Below are 20,992 nucleotides of genomic sequence, written 5' to 3'. Positions count from 1 at the left end.
TTCTGTGCTGCAGGATTATTTTCCTTCTGTTGCAAACTGGCTCAAATTAAGATCCTAAATCTGCATGCCATCATATGTGCGTGCGTGTGTGTATACAGTACTTTCGGAAAGTATTCAGACCCCTTGACTTTTTCCACATTTTGTTACGTTACATCCTTATTCTAAAATGTATTAAATAATTTGTTTCCTCATCAATCTACACACAATACCCCATAACGACAAAGCAAAAAATTATTATTTTTAAACTAAAAGACTGAAATAGGACATTTACATAGTTATTCAGACCTTTTACGTAGTACTTTGTTGAAGCACCTTTAGCAGCGATTACAGCCTCACGTCTTCTTGGGTAGGAGTTCTTCTCTGCAGATCCTCTCAAGCTCTGTCAGGTTGGATGGGGAGCATCGCTGCACAGGTATTTTCAGGTCTCTCCAGAGATGTTCGAACGGGTTCAAGTCCAGTCTCTTGCTGGGCCACTCAAGGATATTTAGACTTATCCTGAAGCCACTCCTGTGTTGTCCTATCTATGTGCTTAGGGTCGTTGTCCTGTTGGAAGATTAACCTTCGCCTGTCTGAGGTCCTAACCTGCTCCTGAGAGCTTTTCATCAAGAATCTCTATGTACTTTGCTATGTTTATCTTTCCCTCGATCCTGTCTGGTCTTCCAGTCCCTGCCACTGATAAGAGTTCAATCTTGGTTTCATTAGACCAGAGAATCTTGTTTCTCATGGGCTGAGAGTCCTTTAAGTGCCTTTTGGCAACTCCAAGCAGGCTGTCATGTGCCATTTACTGAGGTGTGGCTTCCGTCTGGCCACTCCACTATAAAGGCCTGATTGGTGGATTGCTGAAGTGATGGTTGTCCTTCTGGAAGGTTCTCCCATCTCCACACAGGAACTCTGGAGCTCTGTCAGAGTGACCATCTGGTTCTTGGTCACCTCCCTGACCAAAGCCCTCTTCCCACGTTGGCTCAGTTTAGCCATGTGGCCAGCTCTAGGAAGTGCCCTGGTGTTTCCGAACTCCTTCCATATAAGAATGATGGAGGCCACTGTGTTCTTGGTTACCTTCAATGCTGCAAGATCTGTGTCTCAACAGGTGTGTGCCTTTCCAAATCATGCCCAATAAATTGAATTTACCACAGGTGGACTCCAATCAAGTTGTAGTTAAATCACAGGGACGATCAATGGAAACAGGATACACTGGAGCTCAATTTCGAGTCTCATCGCAAAGTGTCTGAATACTTATGTAAATATGGTATTGTTATTTTATTTTATAAATTTGCAAGAATGTAAGAAAAAAAAACATCTGTTTTGTCATTATGGGGTATTGTGTGGGAATTGATGAGGAAAATGCGGAAAAAGTCAAGGGGTTGAAATACTTTCCGAATGCACTGTATGTGTTAATCTCCTCTCCACCTTTTGTTTGTTTGCATGCGTGTCTGTGTACCACTCCCGCTCATCGCTGATCTTATGAATAGATTTCTGCCATCTTATTTCAACCGGCATACACATCAACACCTATTGTGGGTGTGTGTGATGCCTAAAGCCAGTCTTAAGCCTTTTTTTCATGGCTCATCCAGCGGGATGAAAAACATTGCAACTGACTCAGTTAGCTCTGATCTGGGATTGTTCGGCATATCGGCCATTGTCGCTTTCCAGTTGAATAGGAATACATCTCGCCATCTCCAAAAGAATCCCTTGCACCATTGTGTAGCAGTTGCGAGGGTGCCTCGGAATGTTAATACCAAGGTTCTCTTTCTTAAAGTGAGAGCATAGCATGGCATGTCAACAACTTTTTTTTTAAAGGGTAGCCACAATAAGAAGATTTTGCCTTCCCTCTGTGGGTGTTTTGTGCGAGCATTTGAGAAGTGGCCTTGAAGCCAGAAGTTGAAAGAAGTTTGAAATATTTGATGCCATCTCTCCCAATTAACAGAGTACTATCCAGGCCTGTGTTCAAATGGTATTGGTTTTCCTTAAAATACTTATCATGTTTGATTGGGCCTGTCTGGAGTGACAGGTGGGCAGGGTTTGCACTTTGGGGACTATTCCATTAGGTCCATTGTACTCGGCAAGCTCAAATGAAGAATTTAAAAGACAACATACTCTTTTAAGATGGGTCATGTTCTGTATTCTCAAACTAAATTCAAGCACATGAAAAGTTTCTCTGGGAAACTGATTTTTTTCTGCCAATCTCCTATTGACTCCTCATTTTCCTCTGCTGTACAATGCAGCAGTTTTTAAACCACAAATTATGATATCCCCCTCAGATACAACAGCTGTTGTGCCAGTTCTCCAAAACCTGGCTGTCTTCACCATTTGTCTCTATCTCATCTACCCATCGCTTTCCTCTCAGCTCACCCCCAACATCGATAGCTTCCTTAAAGTGAGGGCCAATTTTCTCAGTTGGCAAAAGTTAGTGGACTTCAACACGAATCAAGGTAGTATGCAACCAGGCTCCCTCAGTTACTCACTAACTCGATGAAGAAAGTGTTGCGAGACGTGTATAGCCCAGTGTTGATCGGAAGGCTTCATTGGGACTCTACTCTTCAAAGCCTGCCGAATTCAGAGGATGATGTACTTCATTCAACACACCCTGAAACCACTGATGAATGGAATCAATTATATCAGAGTAAAAGGCTTCTGAGAAAAAATCTGACAAGGTATCTCCTTGAAAATCCATTTGAAGTTTGTGAAATGCATCAAGTAATGCATAATAGCTGATGTTGGGGAAGAGAGCATCTTTTGATCAAGTGTTTCTTAAACTTTGTTGTTACCCCTTTGTCTGCTTTGTCTCTGATCTGAAACAAACTCCAGTGCTGTGATGCATACAGTCAGAGCAGAACTGAGTTTCGTATTACAATGTAAAGCTATTGTTCAATGCTAACACGTTTCGACAGGGGCACGGGTTTCCGTTCATATACTGCAAATGTTATCCCAGATGGAATTCTCTTGCATCACTGTCGACACTCTCACCCCTCATAATAATGTTCTTTAAATGGTCCTTTTTTTCCTCTCATTTGCTTCTGTCCAGAGCTGGAGGTGGCCCGGATGAGTACGGAAGGAAATCTGCCCGACCTGAAATTCCCACAAAGTGGCGGCCATGGTAACTCCATCTCCCTGTCATCAAGCACCTTGAAACAACATGGGAGAAACGGTAAATGGCTTTGCCTTTTTAATTTAAAAAATATATATATATCAGGGCTCGCCAACTCCAGTCCTGAACAGCTATTAGATGTGCAGGCTTTTGTTCTATTCCATCAGTTAGTGCCTGCATACCCAGTAGCTCTTCTGGACTGAACATCCCTGTCTGAGATAAGTCTGCCATTGATAATTCCATGCATAGTTTGCTTCTTTTTCTGATGCCATAAGATTATAGGAAATGTAAAGGAGAGAAAGGCTCTAATATCTTAAAAGGGCAAACCGTGTCTCAAACAACAACAAAGGTGGCACCCTGTTTTTGCTCATATTAGCTATTAGCATATTAGCTATTAGCATATTAGCTAGCTATAGCTAATATTTTGAAAAAGTAGGTCAATTCAATAGGAACAAAAGTGTAAGCTGCTTTGAAATGCGATGACGGTTACGAGGAGGGGCTTGGGAGTTTAAAACGTGTCCCTTTGCAGGGCTTGGTGCGAATGAGACATATAACTTCCCTGCAGCTAATTATACTTGCTTACCACCTGCTTCGAACAGGCTGTTAAGAGCATGGGTTGCTTACCAGTAACATGTTTTTTGTGTATGCAGAGTTAGGGGTGCCTTCAAACCAAAACGCAGGTTCGACGCGGCAAATTATTCTACGTTTTCAATTGGTTGACAGATACGTTGTTGCTATTGTAAGTACAAGTGTAACCACTTGTACTTACAGACCCGCTACACGGTAATTGAATAGTTTCCCTGGAATAACATCAATATAATTCCAAGTGTGCTAAAATGTTAGAAGCAGGTGGAGGACTTACACTTGGTTTCAGGCAGAGGTGACCAACCCTCTTCCAGGAAAGAGATACTGGATCTACCAGGGTTTTCTTCCAACCTTGTTATAACACAGTTGATCCTGCATAGTATCAAGGTCATGGAAAGCAGCTAATTAGTAGAATGAGGTGTGCTAGATAAGAGCTGGAGAGAAAGCCTAGCAGAAGGGAAGTTGTCCAGGAGGAGGGTTGGCCACCCCTGATACAACCTCTGATTAAGTAAAGCGCCTTTTTTTACTCGACTTCAAATGGACAAAAGAGGCTCCCTGGTTGCGGAATTAGTTGTGTTCAAGAGCTGCTTCAAACTTTAATGAGGCTATTATACGCAATGCGGGGCTACCTACGGGAGCTCCGCGGCCCGTATTTGGACTTGATTACTTGTTCATGCAAATGAGTTAGGCTGTTAGCACGTGCTCACCGCTCTTGGCTCTCGATGAATGTCCAGCGGTGCCCGGTGCTTTATTATATCTTCATTTGCTTTTATTTCCCGTTCATGGAGAGGTAACACGGAATTTTCGTCTCGAGTGAGTGATCCAAGTCGCTGTGGGAGGGGTGTGCGTTCACATCCACCGTCCAAAGAAAGACGCCGGGAAAGGGATACGGTAGTGCGATGGGAGTGGGGGAAGAAACTAGGAGGAGTATCTTTTGCCTTTGTCAGTGCAATAAATCAAATCAAAAATCAAAATCAAATCAAATCAAATTTTATTTGTCACATACACATGGTTAGCAGATGTTAATGCGAGTGTAGCGAAATGCTTGTGCTTCTAGTTCCGACAATGCAGTGATAACCAACAAGTAATCTAACTAACAATTCCAAAACTACTGTCTTATACACAGTGTAAGGGGATAAGGAACATTTAAGGATATATGAATGAGTGATGGTACAGAGCAGCATACAGTAGATGGTATCAAGACAAAGTAAACAAAGTGGCATAGTTAAAGTAAAGCAATAATGACATTTCATTGAAGTTGAATTAAATGGACCTATCATACCTGCAGAGGTCTTTTTTTTCCAGCCTCGACACCGTTGTTGCTCTTGATAACATGCTCGGAGCAGCGGAAATGTTTGAAGAATTTTCCCTGTATTTTGTCCAAAATAGTATCAACTCTAATCCTTGGGAATCGAAAAAAGAATGAATGCCGTTTTTACCATACCCCAGAATGCATCCTTATTTTGAAGTCTTGTGGATTTGAATCGGTTAGGTTATTGTGTGCTCCAAGACTTTGCGGAACTGTAACGTTTGACATCTGTAGATTGAACTGTGGAGGTCCAACGCCGTTATGCCCTGGAGCAGGCACTTAACCCCAAAAAGGGTTCCAAAGGCCGGCTGCACTCCGGCCGACTCTGTGCTCTTCAATGTGTGTGTGGTTTTCTGGCGCTAATGTCTCTGCTACTTTAACATTTGATTTGCGCTGTTAATAACATTATACTGTTTGGTAAAAGCATTTTAACCACACGCGTTCGGTTCGTCAGTGGTGGCTCTGTCTCAAGTCTCAATTGCCTTTCCTTCATTCTACTTTCCTTCATCACTCTGATCTGAAAGAACTGACCTGGTGAAAAGCCAGCCTAATGATGAGCTTACGCCATATTCTTTTCACCTGTCACTACAGACAAAGGGGAGGAGATGAGCAGAGGATGGATTTTCAAGAAATTGAGACTAAGCCATGATGTGTTATTTTTCCTAGGAGAGATCCGGATGGCCTTCGTCCTGTACAAACACATCGGCGCCTATCTGTCTACAGAGAATGCCAGCATGAAGCTCGGCAGGGAAGCCATGGCCACCAACTACTCTGTCATTGTCAACTCTCCCGTCATCACTGCAGCCATCAACAAAGAGAACAACAAAGTCTACCTGTCTGAACCGGTCATATTTACCTTGAAACACCTGCAGGTAGAACGTGTACACACACACACACACACACACACACACACTTTGGGATTATCATGAAATTCACTCAGTTTCTTCAAGGGGCAATTTGGGATTGGTACATCCATTTTGGACTTTTTAAATGAATGGAGTCACCCCCCCATTTTAAAGTTTTACCTCAATCTATCATAACATATTGACGATGCAAAACGTTGTTTTCATTCATTTTCTCCCTATTATTTTTTAGAACAGAACAGTCTAACCTGGAAGGCTGAGTTAATATGAGGGTTCTATTGTTCATCCTTGAAGGCTGGTTAGTCATAGGCGGAGCATTATCTTCCTCCCCGACTGCATTATCTTCCTCCCCGGCTGCATTATCATCCCCTCGCACGACTCCATCGAAACAGCCCCGGTTTGTCTCCCAACGGCTCCCAAAGCTGTTATTCAGCAGGGAGAGAGAGGGGGGGGGGGGGGGGTGTAACACTTGGGGCCAATGCAGTTATTATGGGGACCAACTGGAGTCCGCTGCCGCTTCCCTACGTTTTTCTTGCCCCACTGCTCTAATCTCAGTAAAACAGTGCTCTTCTATAAAGTACGTTTGTGCTTCCCTCCACCGCACTTCTGTCAGTGACGACATGTCTTTTTTTCTGAACGACTGTTTGCTCTGTCTTCTGAAAAGTTGGTTATTTTAAAGAGTATTCTAAGATTCGTCTAGAGAGTATTCAAAAAAAGATTAACTGAATCTGTATGGATGGTTATATAACTGCAGGTACACTAGAGTATGAATGGATAGGAGGACGTACTTCTCATAGCCTGGTTCCAGATCTGTTTCTGCTCTCTTGCCAACTACTATGGTCATTGTCATGCCAATCGTGGCAAAAACTAGGATAAGGATAGCCTGGGTTCAGATCTATTTGTGTCATCTTGGCAACTACTATGTTAATTGTCATTAGTGATGTAGTGGTAAAGAAACTAGGTGGTTAAACTTGGTTGCAGTGGATAAAGTAACGCTCCTTATACTTTCAATGCGTTCTTCCGCAAAAGGTGGGTAAACTGCATTTACTTGTGTTTACCCCCCACTACACCACTGACTGTCATACCAAACACCACCATAGTACTTGGCTATACACCATAAACAGATCTAGGATCAGGCTGTACTGCTCTTCACTCTAGTTAGTCTTTTGTTCCATCGCTCTACAAGGAAAAGTCTTTAGATCAGATGGTGTTGGTTCACTGGTCCCAGGGGACTGTGGTCGTCCTCTAGTTATTGTTTCACTTCCTTGCCTCAGCACTTAATGGACTAATTAAAGTCGTGAATGGGACAGAAGGTCACCTGGTCTGGTTATTCCACGGCCGTGCTGCACTGTATCCAACTAGCCATTGGTTGGCTGTGTGGAGGATAACTCAATAAGGTGGGACGTTTATCTCTGAGAGGATCTGCTGATTATGAATGTGTCACAAATGGAATCCTATTCCCTATACAGTGCACTACTTTTGACCAGAGCCGTTTATGTTGCCGTTTGGGACACAGCCCCATGTTCCACAGTCACAGTTTTGATTGCATTGTCAGTAGCAGCCAGATTGTCTTCTGCTGTGGACAATTCCTTTAAATGCACCCAGGATTTAAGGTGCAGTTGAAGTGGCCCGGCAATATCTAGCTGCAAGAGACGGTGGTTCCCCACATCAAGGAAACTTTACCTGTTGAAAACTATTTGAGGCATTCCTATGCATCGGCACGTCTCTCCTCTCGAGCTTTACCTGCATTAAGCTCTTAAGTGACTGTTTTGAAACGGGCCAGCGAGATGGCAGCCGTTAAGGCCCGCCACCTTGCAGAGAGCAGCGAGGCAGTCTATTGTCGCACAGTGAAGGTTAAAGTGAAAGGTTGAAAAGCACAATGAAAGGCTGCTCGCCGCCGCCATTAAACTAAACCTGCACTGCCACCGGGAAAAGGGAATTAAGGGGCTTTTTTCTGAAATATTTCGTCTGGATCTGGAGTTATGGCATTGTGTTGAGGTTATGAGAGCTTACCTGGAATTAGCCCCATGCGTTTCCATTTAACCCAGCCAGAGCCGTTTAGAAAAGAAACATGACTCAACCTGCAATCAATGTGTGTGTTTTTCCTCCCATTAGCTCCATTGTGCAGGGGCCCATAGGCTAATTGTTATGTGGTTTGTCCCCCACAGCAATCCAAGGAAAGCTTTAACCCCAACTGTTCTTTCTGGAGTTATTCCAAGAGGACCATGACGGGGTACTGGTCGACGCAGGATTGCCGGTTGCTAGGCACCAACAGGACTCACACCACGTGCTCTTGTACCCACCTGACTAACTTTGCAGTCCTCATGGCTCACGTGGAGGTCAAGGTAAGGCCTGTTCCACCGGCTCCTCATTCCGTTTGCTTTCAGCTCAGATCCCGTAGAAGCAATACACATTCCACAAGTAGTAGACGATGGAGAGCTCTGTTTTGCAACCTTCATAGCACATTCTACAAAATGGCAGAGTTAAGATCGAAATCTAAGAGCATTTTTTTTTTGTGCCGTAAGCATCTTTAGTGTTTTGTGTATTAATTGTCCCCTTGCCTTGTGCTAGGCCTTGTGTGAATAGTTGGAGAGAGTGGCCAGAAAATGGAGGGGAAAAAAGGAAAATGCATTTGGACCTTCAAGAGTTCTAAGAGGCTGCCGTTCAGTCGTCTTGATACATACTATGTTTGAAAGCATTTGAACGCACAATTCAATGTTTCGAAAGTTCCGATAGTCACGTGTTGATGAATTGAAGGAGAATCAGCATCTGTTTAAGTTGTTGGAGCCTGGTACTGGGAAAGCATAAATTAACACATTTACATTTTCTGTGTATAATAGACCAATCACGATAAAAATGGTATTTATGCGGCTCCTAAAATATTTGGGGTTGCTGGTGTTTGTTATTGTGCTGTTAAGTGTCTCATTGCGATGCTTAAATCCAAGATTACTTTTCAATTGATGTTACTTCGTTACATTGAAGCAAATATATTGCAACTCTATTTTTTTTTAAACTTTTACTTTTATTTGTTGCTGTCTGATACAAAGACTCGTATGAAAGAGATTTAGCGAAAGGGTGCATTTTATTTTAAAAGCATGAATTGATATGTTGTGTGTGCTCTTTTACCCGGGAGAAAAGATCTGGGAGAAGTTCTTTCTTTGCACTGTTGGATGCTTCATTGTCCGCTTTCGTCTTCTGGGAAAACAACAGAAAGTGAAGAGAAATACAGAGCTGTTTCACAGACACAGGAAAAGCGAGGAGGGAGAGGAGGGATAAAGAGAGGAAACATGTAATAGGAGAGATCTCCTCTTTTTTCTCTCTCCCTCTTTCTCCCTCTCTCACGCTCTCTCTCCCCTCTTTCTCTCTCTCTCTCCCGCTCTCTCTCCCCTCTTTCTCTCTCTCTCTCTCTCCCTCCCTCACTCTCCCCTCTTTCTCTCTCCCTCTCTCTCTCTCTCTCTCACGCTCTCTCTCCCCTCTTTCTCCCTCTCTCTCTCCCTCTCTCTCTCTCTCTCTCTCTCTCTCTCTCTCTCTCTCTCTCTCTCTCTCTCTCTCTCTCTCTCTCTCTCTCACGCTCTCTCTCCCCTCTTTCTCTCTCTCTCCCTCCCTCACTCTCCCCTCTTTCTCTCTCCCTCTCTCTCTCTCTCACGCTCTCTCTCCCCTCTTTCTCCCTCTCTCTCTCTCTCTCACGCTCTCTCTCCCCTCTTTCTCTCTCTCCCTCCCTCACTCTCCCCTCTTTCTCTCTCCCTCTCTCTCTCTCTCTCACGCTCTCTCTCCCCTCTTTCTCCCTCTCTCTCTCTCTCTCTCTCTCTCACGCTCTCTCTCCCCTCTTTCTCTCTCTCTCTCCCTCCCTCCCTCCCTCACTCTCCCCTCTTTCTCTCTCCCTCCCTCTCACTCTCTCCTCCCTCTCACTCTCTCTCTCCCATCTTTCTTGCACTTTCTCTTTCTCTCTCCCCCCCAAGGCAGTGAACCTTAATCAGCAGGGAAGGATGACTCTATAATGTCTCTCCCAGTTTGCCCAAGGCCATGTAACCACAGACCTCCCTTCTACCCCAGCTCCCACCCCGCTCCAGCCAACCAGCAACTTTGGTCCAAAGGGGGTCACCCCCAGTGAGGAGGAGTTACTGTTTGTCACTAAGCCGCTTGGCTTGGGGGAGCCAGTGTGCTCAAGTCTTGGTGTCAAACCGGGCCATGAATGCAGAGGGAAGCTGTGAATAATCTAGGGGCCTTAACAGAATAAAAGAAAACGGATGAAAAATAGGGCAAAATGGGTGTGAAAGAAGCACTTTGTCATATCATTCACTCACCTTTTGGAAACTCCGGGATGCTGGTGTTCATTCAGGGGGAAAGTGGAAAGTCGTTACACCCCAATTCCAAAATTGCTGCATTTTTCTACTCGAAAGACATTTTGGTTCTGAGGAAACGCAGGCATCCATTGACACACTGCCAAGGTATTCCAATGCGGAAGCACTAATGAATAGTGAAGAAAGAGCACAAAAATGCCGTAAATTGGAGTGACCATATTTTGTCTCCATGGTAACTAAACATATCGCGCTGTTCTGTCTAGGCATTGTTATTACACATTACCCTCTGAGTGAGAGATTGCAGATTGGCATGCCGCAATTACCATCTTCACTTTGAGCGGGCAGAGGCCCGCTGTCGCCGTCATCTTTCGTTTTACTGTATTCCGGCAGATAGACAGGGTGTTCCAGTTATAAGTGACAATAATACTACTCTACTTTAAAGTTCGGGAAGTGTTTGGGCTTTCATGATAAGACGTTGTTTGATACGTTCAGTTGTTCATGAACAGCTTATTATTATAGATATTACTTAGTCCTAGAGAGAGATATTACTAAGTTGAGGTATCGTTATAAGGCTGTAGTAGTTGGCTGAAGTGATGTCTCTACAACCCGTTTTCAACCAGAACTGTACCTGCTGGACATTTTGAAAGCTGACCAAATGCGAGTACATAAACCTGTATTAGAAGCATGAACTTGGTTATTTAATGATGTGAGCTTTTTCTTAATTATATTAAGACAACATAGAACAGCTAATGCCTAACAGTGGTGCCTTTCATCAATAACGGCCCTCATCTCGTTCTTGATTGCACCACGCTGCCCAGTCCTAACTTTCATGTTTGTATTTTACCTTTGAACTTAAAGCATATGGGTGATTATTGCGCTAGCTCAGTATTGTAGATATGTGTATCTTGAATCCACGGACTCTGACTCTCTGAGGAATTAATTATGTAACTTTGATCTCTGCCAAAGGAGGTGAAAAAAAATCCATCTTTGTCTATTGAAAATGGTTATGTACTTTTTGATTATCTGTGGACTTGCACTTATTATTTGAGCTTCTACTTCTAAAAATTCACCTTTCCAGAAACAAATCTCTCACTGTTGCTGCTTGCTATAGACCTCCCTCTGCCTCCAGCTGTGCCCTCGATACTATATGTGAATGATTGCCCCCCATCTATCTTCTGAGCTCGTGCTACTAGGTGACCTAAACTGGGACATGCTTAACACCCCGGCCATCCTACAATCCAAGCTTGATGCCCTCAATCTTACACAAATTATCAATGAACCTACCAGGTACAACTCCAAATCCGTAAACATGGGCACCCTCATAGATGTCATCCTAACTAACTCGCCCTCCAAATACACCTCTGCTGTTTTCAATCAAGATCTCAGCGATCACTGCCTCATTGCCTGCATCCGTAATGGGTCTGCGACCAAACGACCACCCCTCATCACTGTCAAACGCTCCCTAAAACACTTCTGCGAGCAGGCTTTTCTAATTGACATGGCCGGGTATCCTGGAATGACATTGACCTCATCCCGTCAGTAGATGATGCCTGGCTATTCTTTAAAAGTGCCTTCCTCACCATCTTAAAAAGCATGCCCCATTCAAAAAATGTAGAACTGGGAATAGATATAGTCCTTGGTTCACTCCAGACCTGTCTGCCCTTGACCAGCACAAAAACATCCTGTGGCATTCTGCATTAACATTGAATAGCCCCCGTGATATGCAACTTTTCAAATATACACAGGCAGTCAGGAAAGCTAAGGCTAGGTTTTTCAAACAGAAATTTGCATCCTGTAGTACGAACTCAAAAAAAGTTCTGGGACACTGTAAAGTCCATTGAGAATAAGAGCACCTCCTCCCAGTTGCCCACTACTCTGAGGCTGGGAAACACTGTCACCACCGATAAATCCACTATAATTGAGAATTTCAATTAGCATTTCTCTACGGCTGGCCATGCTTTCCACCTGGCTACCCCCTACCCCGGTCAACTGCCCGGCAACTTCCACAGCAACCCACCATTGCCCCCACTATTTCTCCTTTACCCAAATCCAGATAGCTGATGTTCTGAAAGAGCTGCAAAAATCTGGACCCATACAAATCAGCCGGGCTAGACAATCTGGACTCTCTCTTTCTAAAAATTATCCGCAAGAATTGTTGCAACCCCTATTACTAGCCTGTTCAACCTCTTTCGTATCGTCTGAGATTCCCAAAGATTGGAAAGCTGCCGCGGTCATCCCCCTCTTCCGCCTCTACGACTCTGTCAATCACCACATTCTTGTTGGCAAACTCGACAGCCTTGGTTTCTCAAATGATTGCCTGCTCGCCCGTCCAGCATCACTACTCTGACTTATAATATGTGGACAACTACAAATACCTAGGTGACTTGTTAGACTCTAAACTCTCCTTCCAGACTCACATTAAGCATCTCCAATCCAAAATTAAATCTAGAATTGGCTTCCTATATCGCAACAAAGCATCCTTCACTCATGCTGCCAAACATACCCTCGTAAAACTGACCATTCTACCGTTCCTCGACTTCGGTGATGTCATCTATAAAATAGCCTCCAACACTCTACTCAACAAACTGGATGCAGTCTATCACAGTGCCATCCATATTGTCACCAAAGCCCCATACACTACCCACCATTGCGACCTGTACGCTCTCATTGGTTGGCCCTCGCTTCATACTCGTCGCCAAACGCACTGGCTACAGGTTATCTACAAGTCTCTGCTAGGTAAAGCCCCGCCTTATCTCAGCTCACTGGCCACCATAGTAGCACCCACTCGTAGCACGCGCTCCAGCAGGTATATCTCACTGGTCACCCCCAAAATGAATTCGTCCTTCGTCCGTCTTTCCTTCCAGTTCTCTGCTGCCAATGACTAGAACAAACTGCAAAAATCTCTGATGCTGGAGACTCATATACCCCTCACTAGCTTTAAGCACCAGCTGTCAGAGCAGCTCACAGATCACTGCACCTGTACATAGATGGGCTGTTTACAGATGGGCTATCTACCTACCTCATCCCCATACAGTATTTATTTATTTATTTATTCTGCTCCTTTGCTCCCCAGTATCTCTTCTAATTACTTTGCCACCATGGTCTATTTATTGCCTTAACTCCCTTATCTTACCTCATTTGCACTCACTGTATATCGACTTTTTGTTGTCTTTTGTTCTACTGTATTATTGACTTTTTTCTATTATATTATTATTATAGACTTTTTCTATTGTATTATTGACTATGTTTTATTTATTCTATGTGTAACTCTGTGTTGTTGTATGTGTCGAATTCCTATGCTTCATCTTGGCCAGGTTGCAGTTACAAATGAGAACTTGTTCTCAACTAGCCTACCTGGTTTAATAAAGGTGAAATAAAAAATAAATGCAAATTGAAGTGTTGTACTGACTGAAGCATTGTCAACTTTAAAAAGTTACCAAAGTCCTGAAGGCCATCGACAGTGTGACTCACTATCATATCCCAATAGGCAAAGGCACATATACTCACACCGTGTCTGTCAACGACAGGGAATGAGGTAGCTGCCATCCAAAACAATCGGGAAGGGATTAAGTGCCGTCACTTTCGTCTGTCTCACCTCTCAGGCCTTTTGTGCACCAACGTGAGCTGTTCCTGCCGACGCACTGAAGTACACCCGTCGGCCACGTAAACAACTGAAACTAAATGGCCCATCACCAGCTGTGTGTTAGTCAGAGATTATGTCGCTTTTGTGTCTCCGGGAAGGGAAGTGATTGCGAGGGAGTTTCGAGAGGGTTTGCTTAAGCGGTCTGTCAAAGTACAGTATGATATCTCCTCTAATCAGTCAACTCCAATTGCTCTCTCATCAAACATAGAAATAGTATTATAATAATAACGAATATTTTAAAGGGTTGTTTAAGTCTATTGATAAGCTCCTCTATCCAGCTGGAAGTTTCACAAAGAGAACATTTGGTTGTTGTTTGAACTAAGGTTTACAACGGCTGTTGGGAATTGCTTCAACTTGTCCCAGCAGGTCGTCATTCCGGTCAATATCCAACATGATCTCTTTTAACCCTAAAAGTGCCAACGGGTCAATTTTGGCCTCAAGGGGTGATACAGTACATGTCATTATTTCAATATCCTGTTTTTGATCCTGAAATCTTGGACTTTTTCAAGCAACTACTTACTGACAATAGCCCCCACAATTTACCATGTTTTTTTGTGTTTATATGGAAGAATAAAAAATGATCTCTTTTGTATACTAGTGGTGTGCGGCAAACATGACGACCTAACCGGCCTCTCAATGCCATCGTGCACATGTTGAGTTTGTCTATCCCCGCCAGACGGACAGGTTGAAATATCAAAACTAACTCTGAACCAACTGTCACGTTCTGACCTTAGTTCCTTTGTTATGTCTTTGTGTTAGTTTGGTCAGGGCGTGTGTTGGGGTGGGTAGTCTATGTTAGTTTTTCTATGTTGCGTTTGTGTTTGGCCTGGTATGGTTCTCAATCAGAGGCAGGTGTCGTTCGTTGTCTCTGATTGAGTATCATACTTAGGTAGCCTTTTCCCACCTGTGTTTTGTGGGTGATTATTTTCTGTTCAGTGTATTTCCATTCACCGTACAGGACTGTTCGTTTGTCGTATTTTTGTTCAGTGTTCAGTTAATTCATTAAAAACATGGTCACTTACCACGCTGCGCATTGTTCCTCCTCTTCTTCCACCTACGACGATCGTTACACCAACTATATTCATTTGGGGAAAGATCGAAACATCCTTGGACATTTAGCTAACTAGCTGTCTGTTGCTAACTAATTTGTCCTGAGATATAAACATTGGGTTCTTATTTTACCTGAAGTGCACAAGGTCAATTTTTTTATGCTGGATCTTTGTAGAATTTTGACCCACAGTTTTGTGACACTCCACAGATTAAAGGGGAAACCTAATTAGTTTCTTGTAATCTCTCCGCGTTCTTCTTCCTCCTCTTCTCCTTCTTCGTCTCCTCCTCCTTTTCCCTTCTACTCCATAGCGGTTGGCAACCAAGTGTGGACCTCATTCATCTTTCAATCACCCACGTGGGTATGTGCTCGTAAAAGCCAATGAGGAGATGGGAGAGGTGTGACTTGCAGCGCATCATGCTTCACAAATAGAACCAAGGTCTATTTTAGCGCCTGGCTACCCCAGATTCAAAGGCCCCTTTGATTTCTACAGAGTGATGTCGTATTCATTCCAGTAATGCCATTGAAGCGGTTGATCAAACATAACACCAGTGTTACTAAAGGACCAACATTTGGAAAAGCCTGCTTTAGACTTCCTGGTTCAGTACCTTAATAGTCCAGACCCACCACCCAGCCAGCTACTCCAAGGCATCAACAGTCCACTCTTCATCGAACCATCCTCCTCCTGAATTTAAGCTTCTATTTCCAAGACAGCCCCGGGGTTGTGGAGGCACTGTTTAAATAGCAGCTACAACCCCTCCAGCCGAGACTTAGAAAGATAGACCTGTTGTCCCTCCACATACAGGCCATTACTTAGGTAGTGAGCGTGTAGGCCGGGATTGGGCTGGAGGTAATATCGAGCCACCTGTAAGTAGCACCATTCCCTAGGGACCACCGGGGTATAAATCAATGGGTCCTCTCAATAGGATGATGGTGGTGGTGGTGGTAAACCCATATATCAGTGTCCTGGTGGGGTGTCTGAATTGGAAATGATGAAGATACCGTGATACATTCTAGGCTTTGGACAGTATAGATGGCACAGTCAATGTGTGCACGGTTCCCATGATGTTAACTTAGAACCTATTATAACTTGTAACTTCCAACCACCTATGTAGAGTAGCTTTCGAACCTTCTAAATCTTAATGTGGCATGATAACCTGTTGTGGTCTCAGTGTCTTGATGTTCATAAAAAGAGGTCATCCATGTGCTTTTCTGTCTGTTTATTTAGTATAGGATGAACTTTAATGTTCCATGGGGGAAATTGTCTCAGACACGCACGTACCCTGGTTCAATCCTGGGCTGTATCCCAACCGGCCGTGATTGGGAGTCCCATAGGGCGGCGCACAATTGGCCCAGCGTCATCCGGTTTAGGGTTTGGCTGCGGTAGGCCTACATTGTAAATAAGAATTTGTTCTTAACTGACTTCCCTGGTTAACTAAAGGTTAAATACTGCTGTATACAAAATTGAGACTGTACGTTACACTCTCAACTTAATACATACATTACCCATATCACCATACACTTCTCATGCAGCCTGAGTCGGAGGAGGGACCCTATAGCGTCTGCCTGAGTCTGAGGAGGGACCCTATAGCGTCTGCCTGAGTCTGAGGAGGGACCCTATAGCGTCTGCCTGAGTCTGAGGGACCCTATAGCGTCTGCCTGAGTCGGAGGAGGGACCCTATAGCGTCTGCCTGAGTCGGAGGAGGGACCCTATAGCGTCTGCCTGAGTCGGAGGAGGGACATGGGAGGGGTCTGAAATAATAATCTGATAACGATCTGTTAACGATATCTCAGGATACTCTCTATGACCGCAGGAGCTTTCGTTTCTGGTCAACTCCAATTACCCTGAGTCTACGTAGGAAATAGAGGCGTTGCAGTCTGCAGCAGACACTCTCCACTTCGATCTTCCAGCTCACCACATTGTCCATATTTACACCCAGATAATTATACGAACTAAACTGTGCTATGTTGGGATTGTGGACAAGCACTTGGTCACCGACAGATTTGGGGTCAAACGCCATCTCATCCTATAAGGAAAAAATGACGTTGGATAGATCCACGTCCCGACTGCTATCTGAACGCATTCCACCTTAGGAGGCCGCATACATAGTCTACTGCCAGCATTATATCACGGTTATTGTCGCTGAGGACATTATATGTTTCTATTAGGCACATGCACTGAATGGAAACGTCAAGGTCTCCTCCTGGCCCTTTAAACCTGATGAATGGTTAGAGATCCCTGATTCATGTGCCCTCTTTGCTACCCTCTCTTCGTCCCATACAGATCGTAAATCCTTGCCCATACGTGAAAGCGCCGCGCGACACCCCTCAGTAGGACTACTGATACCCTTACTACAACATTTGCCCTGCCCCACCATATTTTATGACTGAAGCATGCTCTCTCTCTCTCTCTCTCTCTCTCTCTCTCTCTCTCTCTCTCTCTCTCTCTCTCTCTCTCTCTCTCTCTCTCTCTCTCTCTCTCTCATATCCAGGTAGATTTATGCATTTTAATTGGATTGGCATCATGCTGTGAGCTGATCTTTGAGGAATATCAAGGAAGGAAGGCTTATCTTCTCTCTCCCATTGGCCCACATGATCTTGTCACGTCCAGAGCCCAGTGGAGGCACCCCTGTTAGGATGAAGGGTCTCAACGGCAATTCATTTGTTATAGTTTTATATCTGATTGGATGGACTTGATTGGAGGTGTTAGGATATAGCGCAACAGGGAATGCAGTTGACATGTACACTGAGTGTACAAAACATTAGGAACACCTGCTCTTTCCATGACATTATTGATGTCACTTGTTAAATCCAATTAAAATCTGTGTAGATTAAGGGGAAGAGACTGGTTAAAGAAGGATTTTTTTAAATCCTTGAGACAATTGAGACATGTGGTATGTGTGCCATTCCTGGTTTGAGTGTGTCAAGAACTGCAACGCTGCTGGGTTTTTTACGCTCAACAGTTTCCCGTGTGGCTCAAGAATGGTCCACAACCCAAAGGACATCCAGCTAATTTGACAACAACTCTGGGAAGCATTGGAGTCAAAATGTGCCAGCATCCCTGTGGAACGTTTTCGACAACTTGTAGAGTCCACACCCCGCCGAATTGAGGCTGTTCTGGGGGCAAAAAGGGGGTACAACTCAATAATAAGGAAGGTGTTCTTAGTGTTTTGTCCACTGTCTGATTTCCTGGTAACAGCAGGCCATATGTTGTGCCTCGCGGTAACAGATCAGGGACAAACCCAATCTCCCCCGGCATCTGTCTGGAATGAAAAATATGTGTGTTCAAGAAATAAAAAAGTGTGACGGGAGAGATTGGAAGAGAAATCGAATGTGCACAAGGTGCGTACCGCCCTAGTAAGTAACATATCCACTGGTATGACTCGGAGGCCACCCACGACACAGAGTGAATTTTTTCAGCGAGTTAGTCCGCTGCTTTGGGGACCCCGTGCCCCTTCCCGCCACGGACGCCTGTTAAAGGAGAGGAGCGGTGAGGTTGAGCCACCGTGGCTCTGTGGCGGTAGTGTGCGACAGCCAGCTGCCATCCCGGGCGAGACTCCAGAAAAGGGCCTTCATCGTAGGGATATATTTGTGGCCGGTGGCGCCTTAGCGATCATCCACCCTTCCAGAACAAAGAGATGTGTCACTGCAGTAGATCCATCACACCGGTGTGGATGCGTCCTAGACCTCCCTCTCCTTTTTACCCAGCACCCCCTCTCCATATCGAGGAAGAGATTGTGATGGATAGAGACTGAAGCCATGGCACAACTCGCTAGCTCAACCTACCCGAGGCCCCCTTTTCCAAACAATCTGCATCTGCCACCACCCAGCGCATGAGATGCCTTTGTAGCAAAGGGGGACCAGAGACCGACAGAGACAGAAACACACACACACGCACACAGCTCCCCCCCCCCCCCTGATGTATACACTACGGCTCATCAGGCATGAGAATCAAGAGGCTCAGGGTAGCGGGTCGACTGTTATTGTACAGCAGCCCCTTAATGATCAGCATCTGTTCTCTTCTCTCTCCCCGCTAGCGTTAGCCTGTCCTCCGCGCACCCGTTAAACAGGCCTTTTGTGTGTCGTTTCCTACCAAGATCCCCTTGCTGCAAAAAAATCCCCCCTGGTTGCTCTACCCTTTCACCCCGCCCCCTGTGGAGAATCCTACTGCTGACTCGGGTAGAAGTTTGATTTAAAGGCTGTGCTCGTTTGGGTGAAAATATATACTGTGTGTTTTCTGTAAGGAAACAGTGATGAGCGCATCCTCTATTTGCGACTCACTGATATTGTCCTTGAGGAATATTGTGTAAGCCTTTAGAATTGCACACACACACACACACACAAAACACACACGTTTCTAGTGATTGAATACCTGCTCTGCAAAACGTACATCCTCAGGAAACACTGCAAGTAAATCAAATATGCAATCATGTTCATCACAGCTAAAGGCTATGGAGAAGAAAAGCTGTTTCTATTCCTATTGTGTCACCTCTGTGATCCTCATTACTACTCATGCGTAGTCGAGTCCGGAAACGTCGAGCCCAGCAGGGACAGCAGTCAGTTTTGACGGCGGATACCACGGATACCAGTTTTCTTTGAAGTATTTTTGAACAAAGCCTTGAAGTGAATGCTTACTGGTTGATAGAATGAAGATAATTATGTGGGGAAATGAGGAGTGTCTGAAGCTGACCAGTGTTTGGTTGGCTGTAAATGTGTTATGTTAATAAATCACGATGTCTCGGATGCTTAATTGGCTGGTTTTCTAAGACATAAAGAGACTTAGTTTCTTGGGAACACATCACGTTTTCACAGTTGTCTTGAATATATTTTGTGTCCTGGAGAGTTGTGATGACTTTAGTGACAAATGATGGTGTTAGAGCCAAATGGTGAAGGGTGAAGTTTCCCCTAGATGCTGATCTTGGGTGAGTTTTGCATTTCTACCAACTAATGGTTAGGATTGAGGGAGAGGAAGTTGATCCTAGATCAGCTTTCACCCCTCCAGAGCAGGTGGTTTTCAAGATCCATGTGTGTATTTGGTTGGTACATGAGTTGCCAACTATCCACAGCATTCCTTAAAAAACTAATAACCAATATAATTTGGATGAGGTCCTCATCTAAACGTGCTGACTAAGCAGAACGTGGGTATTGCATCTTAATGAAACAAGGGTCTGCGTGGTATTGATTAGGCCATAATTGATTGATGAGGGCAAAAACGGTGCCAGAAAGGAATTGTATGGTAATCAAGAAGCACTGCGTGCTTTTGGACAGTGTGTTTAAATCAATTGGTGTGTCTTCTGTGTGTGGATGTTATCCTTATGAGGTTGTAAGCGCAAATCTCTACGCACATGTATTTTTATTTTTTTGTCTCTTTCTGGACATGTGTCTTGCATCTCATCTCAAATAGCACAGCATCACTTTATACAGTATACAGTGCATTCTGAAAGTATTCAGACCCCTTGACTTTTTTTTTGTGTTACGTTACAGCCTTATTCGAAAATGTCTGAACTTTTTTTTCCCCCTCATCAATCTACACACAATACCCCATAATGACAAAGTAAAAACAGGTTTTTACATAAAAAAAAAAATAAAAAATGTATAACAAAACAAAAACAAAACAGAAATATGACATTTACATAGGTATTCAGACCTTTTACTCAGTACTCTGTTGAAGCACGTTTGGCAACAAATACATCCTCAAGTCTTCTTGAGTGACGCTACAAGCTTGGCACGCCTGTATTTGGGAAGTTTCCCCCATTCTTCTCTGCAGATCCTCTCAAGCTCTGTCGGGTTGGATGGGGAGTATCACTGCACAGCTATTTTCAGGTCTCTCCAGAGATGTTCGATCGGGTTCAGGTCTGGGCTCTTCGGAGACTTGTCCCGAAGCCACTCCTGCCTTGTCTTGGCTATGTGCTTAGGATTGTTGTCCTGTTGGAAGGTGAACCTTCACCCACAGGCTGAGGTCCTGAGTGCTCTGGAGCAAGTTTCCATCAAGGATCTCTCTGTACTTTGCTCCGATCATCTTTCCCTCAATCCTGACTAGTCTCCCAGGCCCTGCCACTGAAAAACATCCCCACAGCATGATGCTTCCACCACCATGCATCATCGTAGGGATGGTGCAAGTTTTCCTCCAGATCTGACGCTTGGCATTCAGGTCAAAG

At 44.3% G+C, this 20,992-nt stretch overlaps 1 protein-coding gene across 18 annotated transcripts in view; it reads left to right on the top strand.

The window, feature by feature from the left end:
* adgrl3.1 (adhesion G protein-coupled receptor L3.1) overlaps nt 1–20,992 on the top strand; it is a 329,225-nt gene that overhangs the window by 265,133 nt on the left and 43,100 nt on the right. For all 18 annotated transcript variants that reach the window (XM_046328067.1, XM_046328082.1, XM_046328081.1 and 15 more), the window contains 3 exons: nt 3,023–3,145; nt 5,646–5,851; nt 8,011–8,187. In XM_046328067.1, the coding sequence (XP_046184023.1) occupies nt 3,023–3,145; nt 5,646–5,851; nt 8,011–8,187 (506 nt within the window). The remainder of the gene's footprint in view (nt 1–3,022; nt 3,146–5,645; nt 5,852–8,010; nt 8,188–20,992) is intronic.

Source organism: Oncorhynchus gorbuscha, linkage group LG25, assembly GCF_021184085.1.
Source record: "Oncorhynchus gorbuscha isolate QuinsamMale2020 ecotype Even-year linkage group LG25, OgorEven_v1.0, whole genome shotgun sequence".
In the NCBI taxonomy this organism is placed as follows: domain Eukaryota; kingdom Metazoa; phylum Chordata; class Actinopteri; order Salmoniformes; family Salmonidae; genus Oncorhynchus; species Oncorhynchus gorbuscha.
Note: the sequence above shows the minus strand (reverse complement) of the source record. Positions and strands in the feature narration are given on the sequence as shown.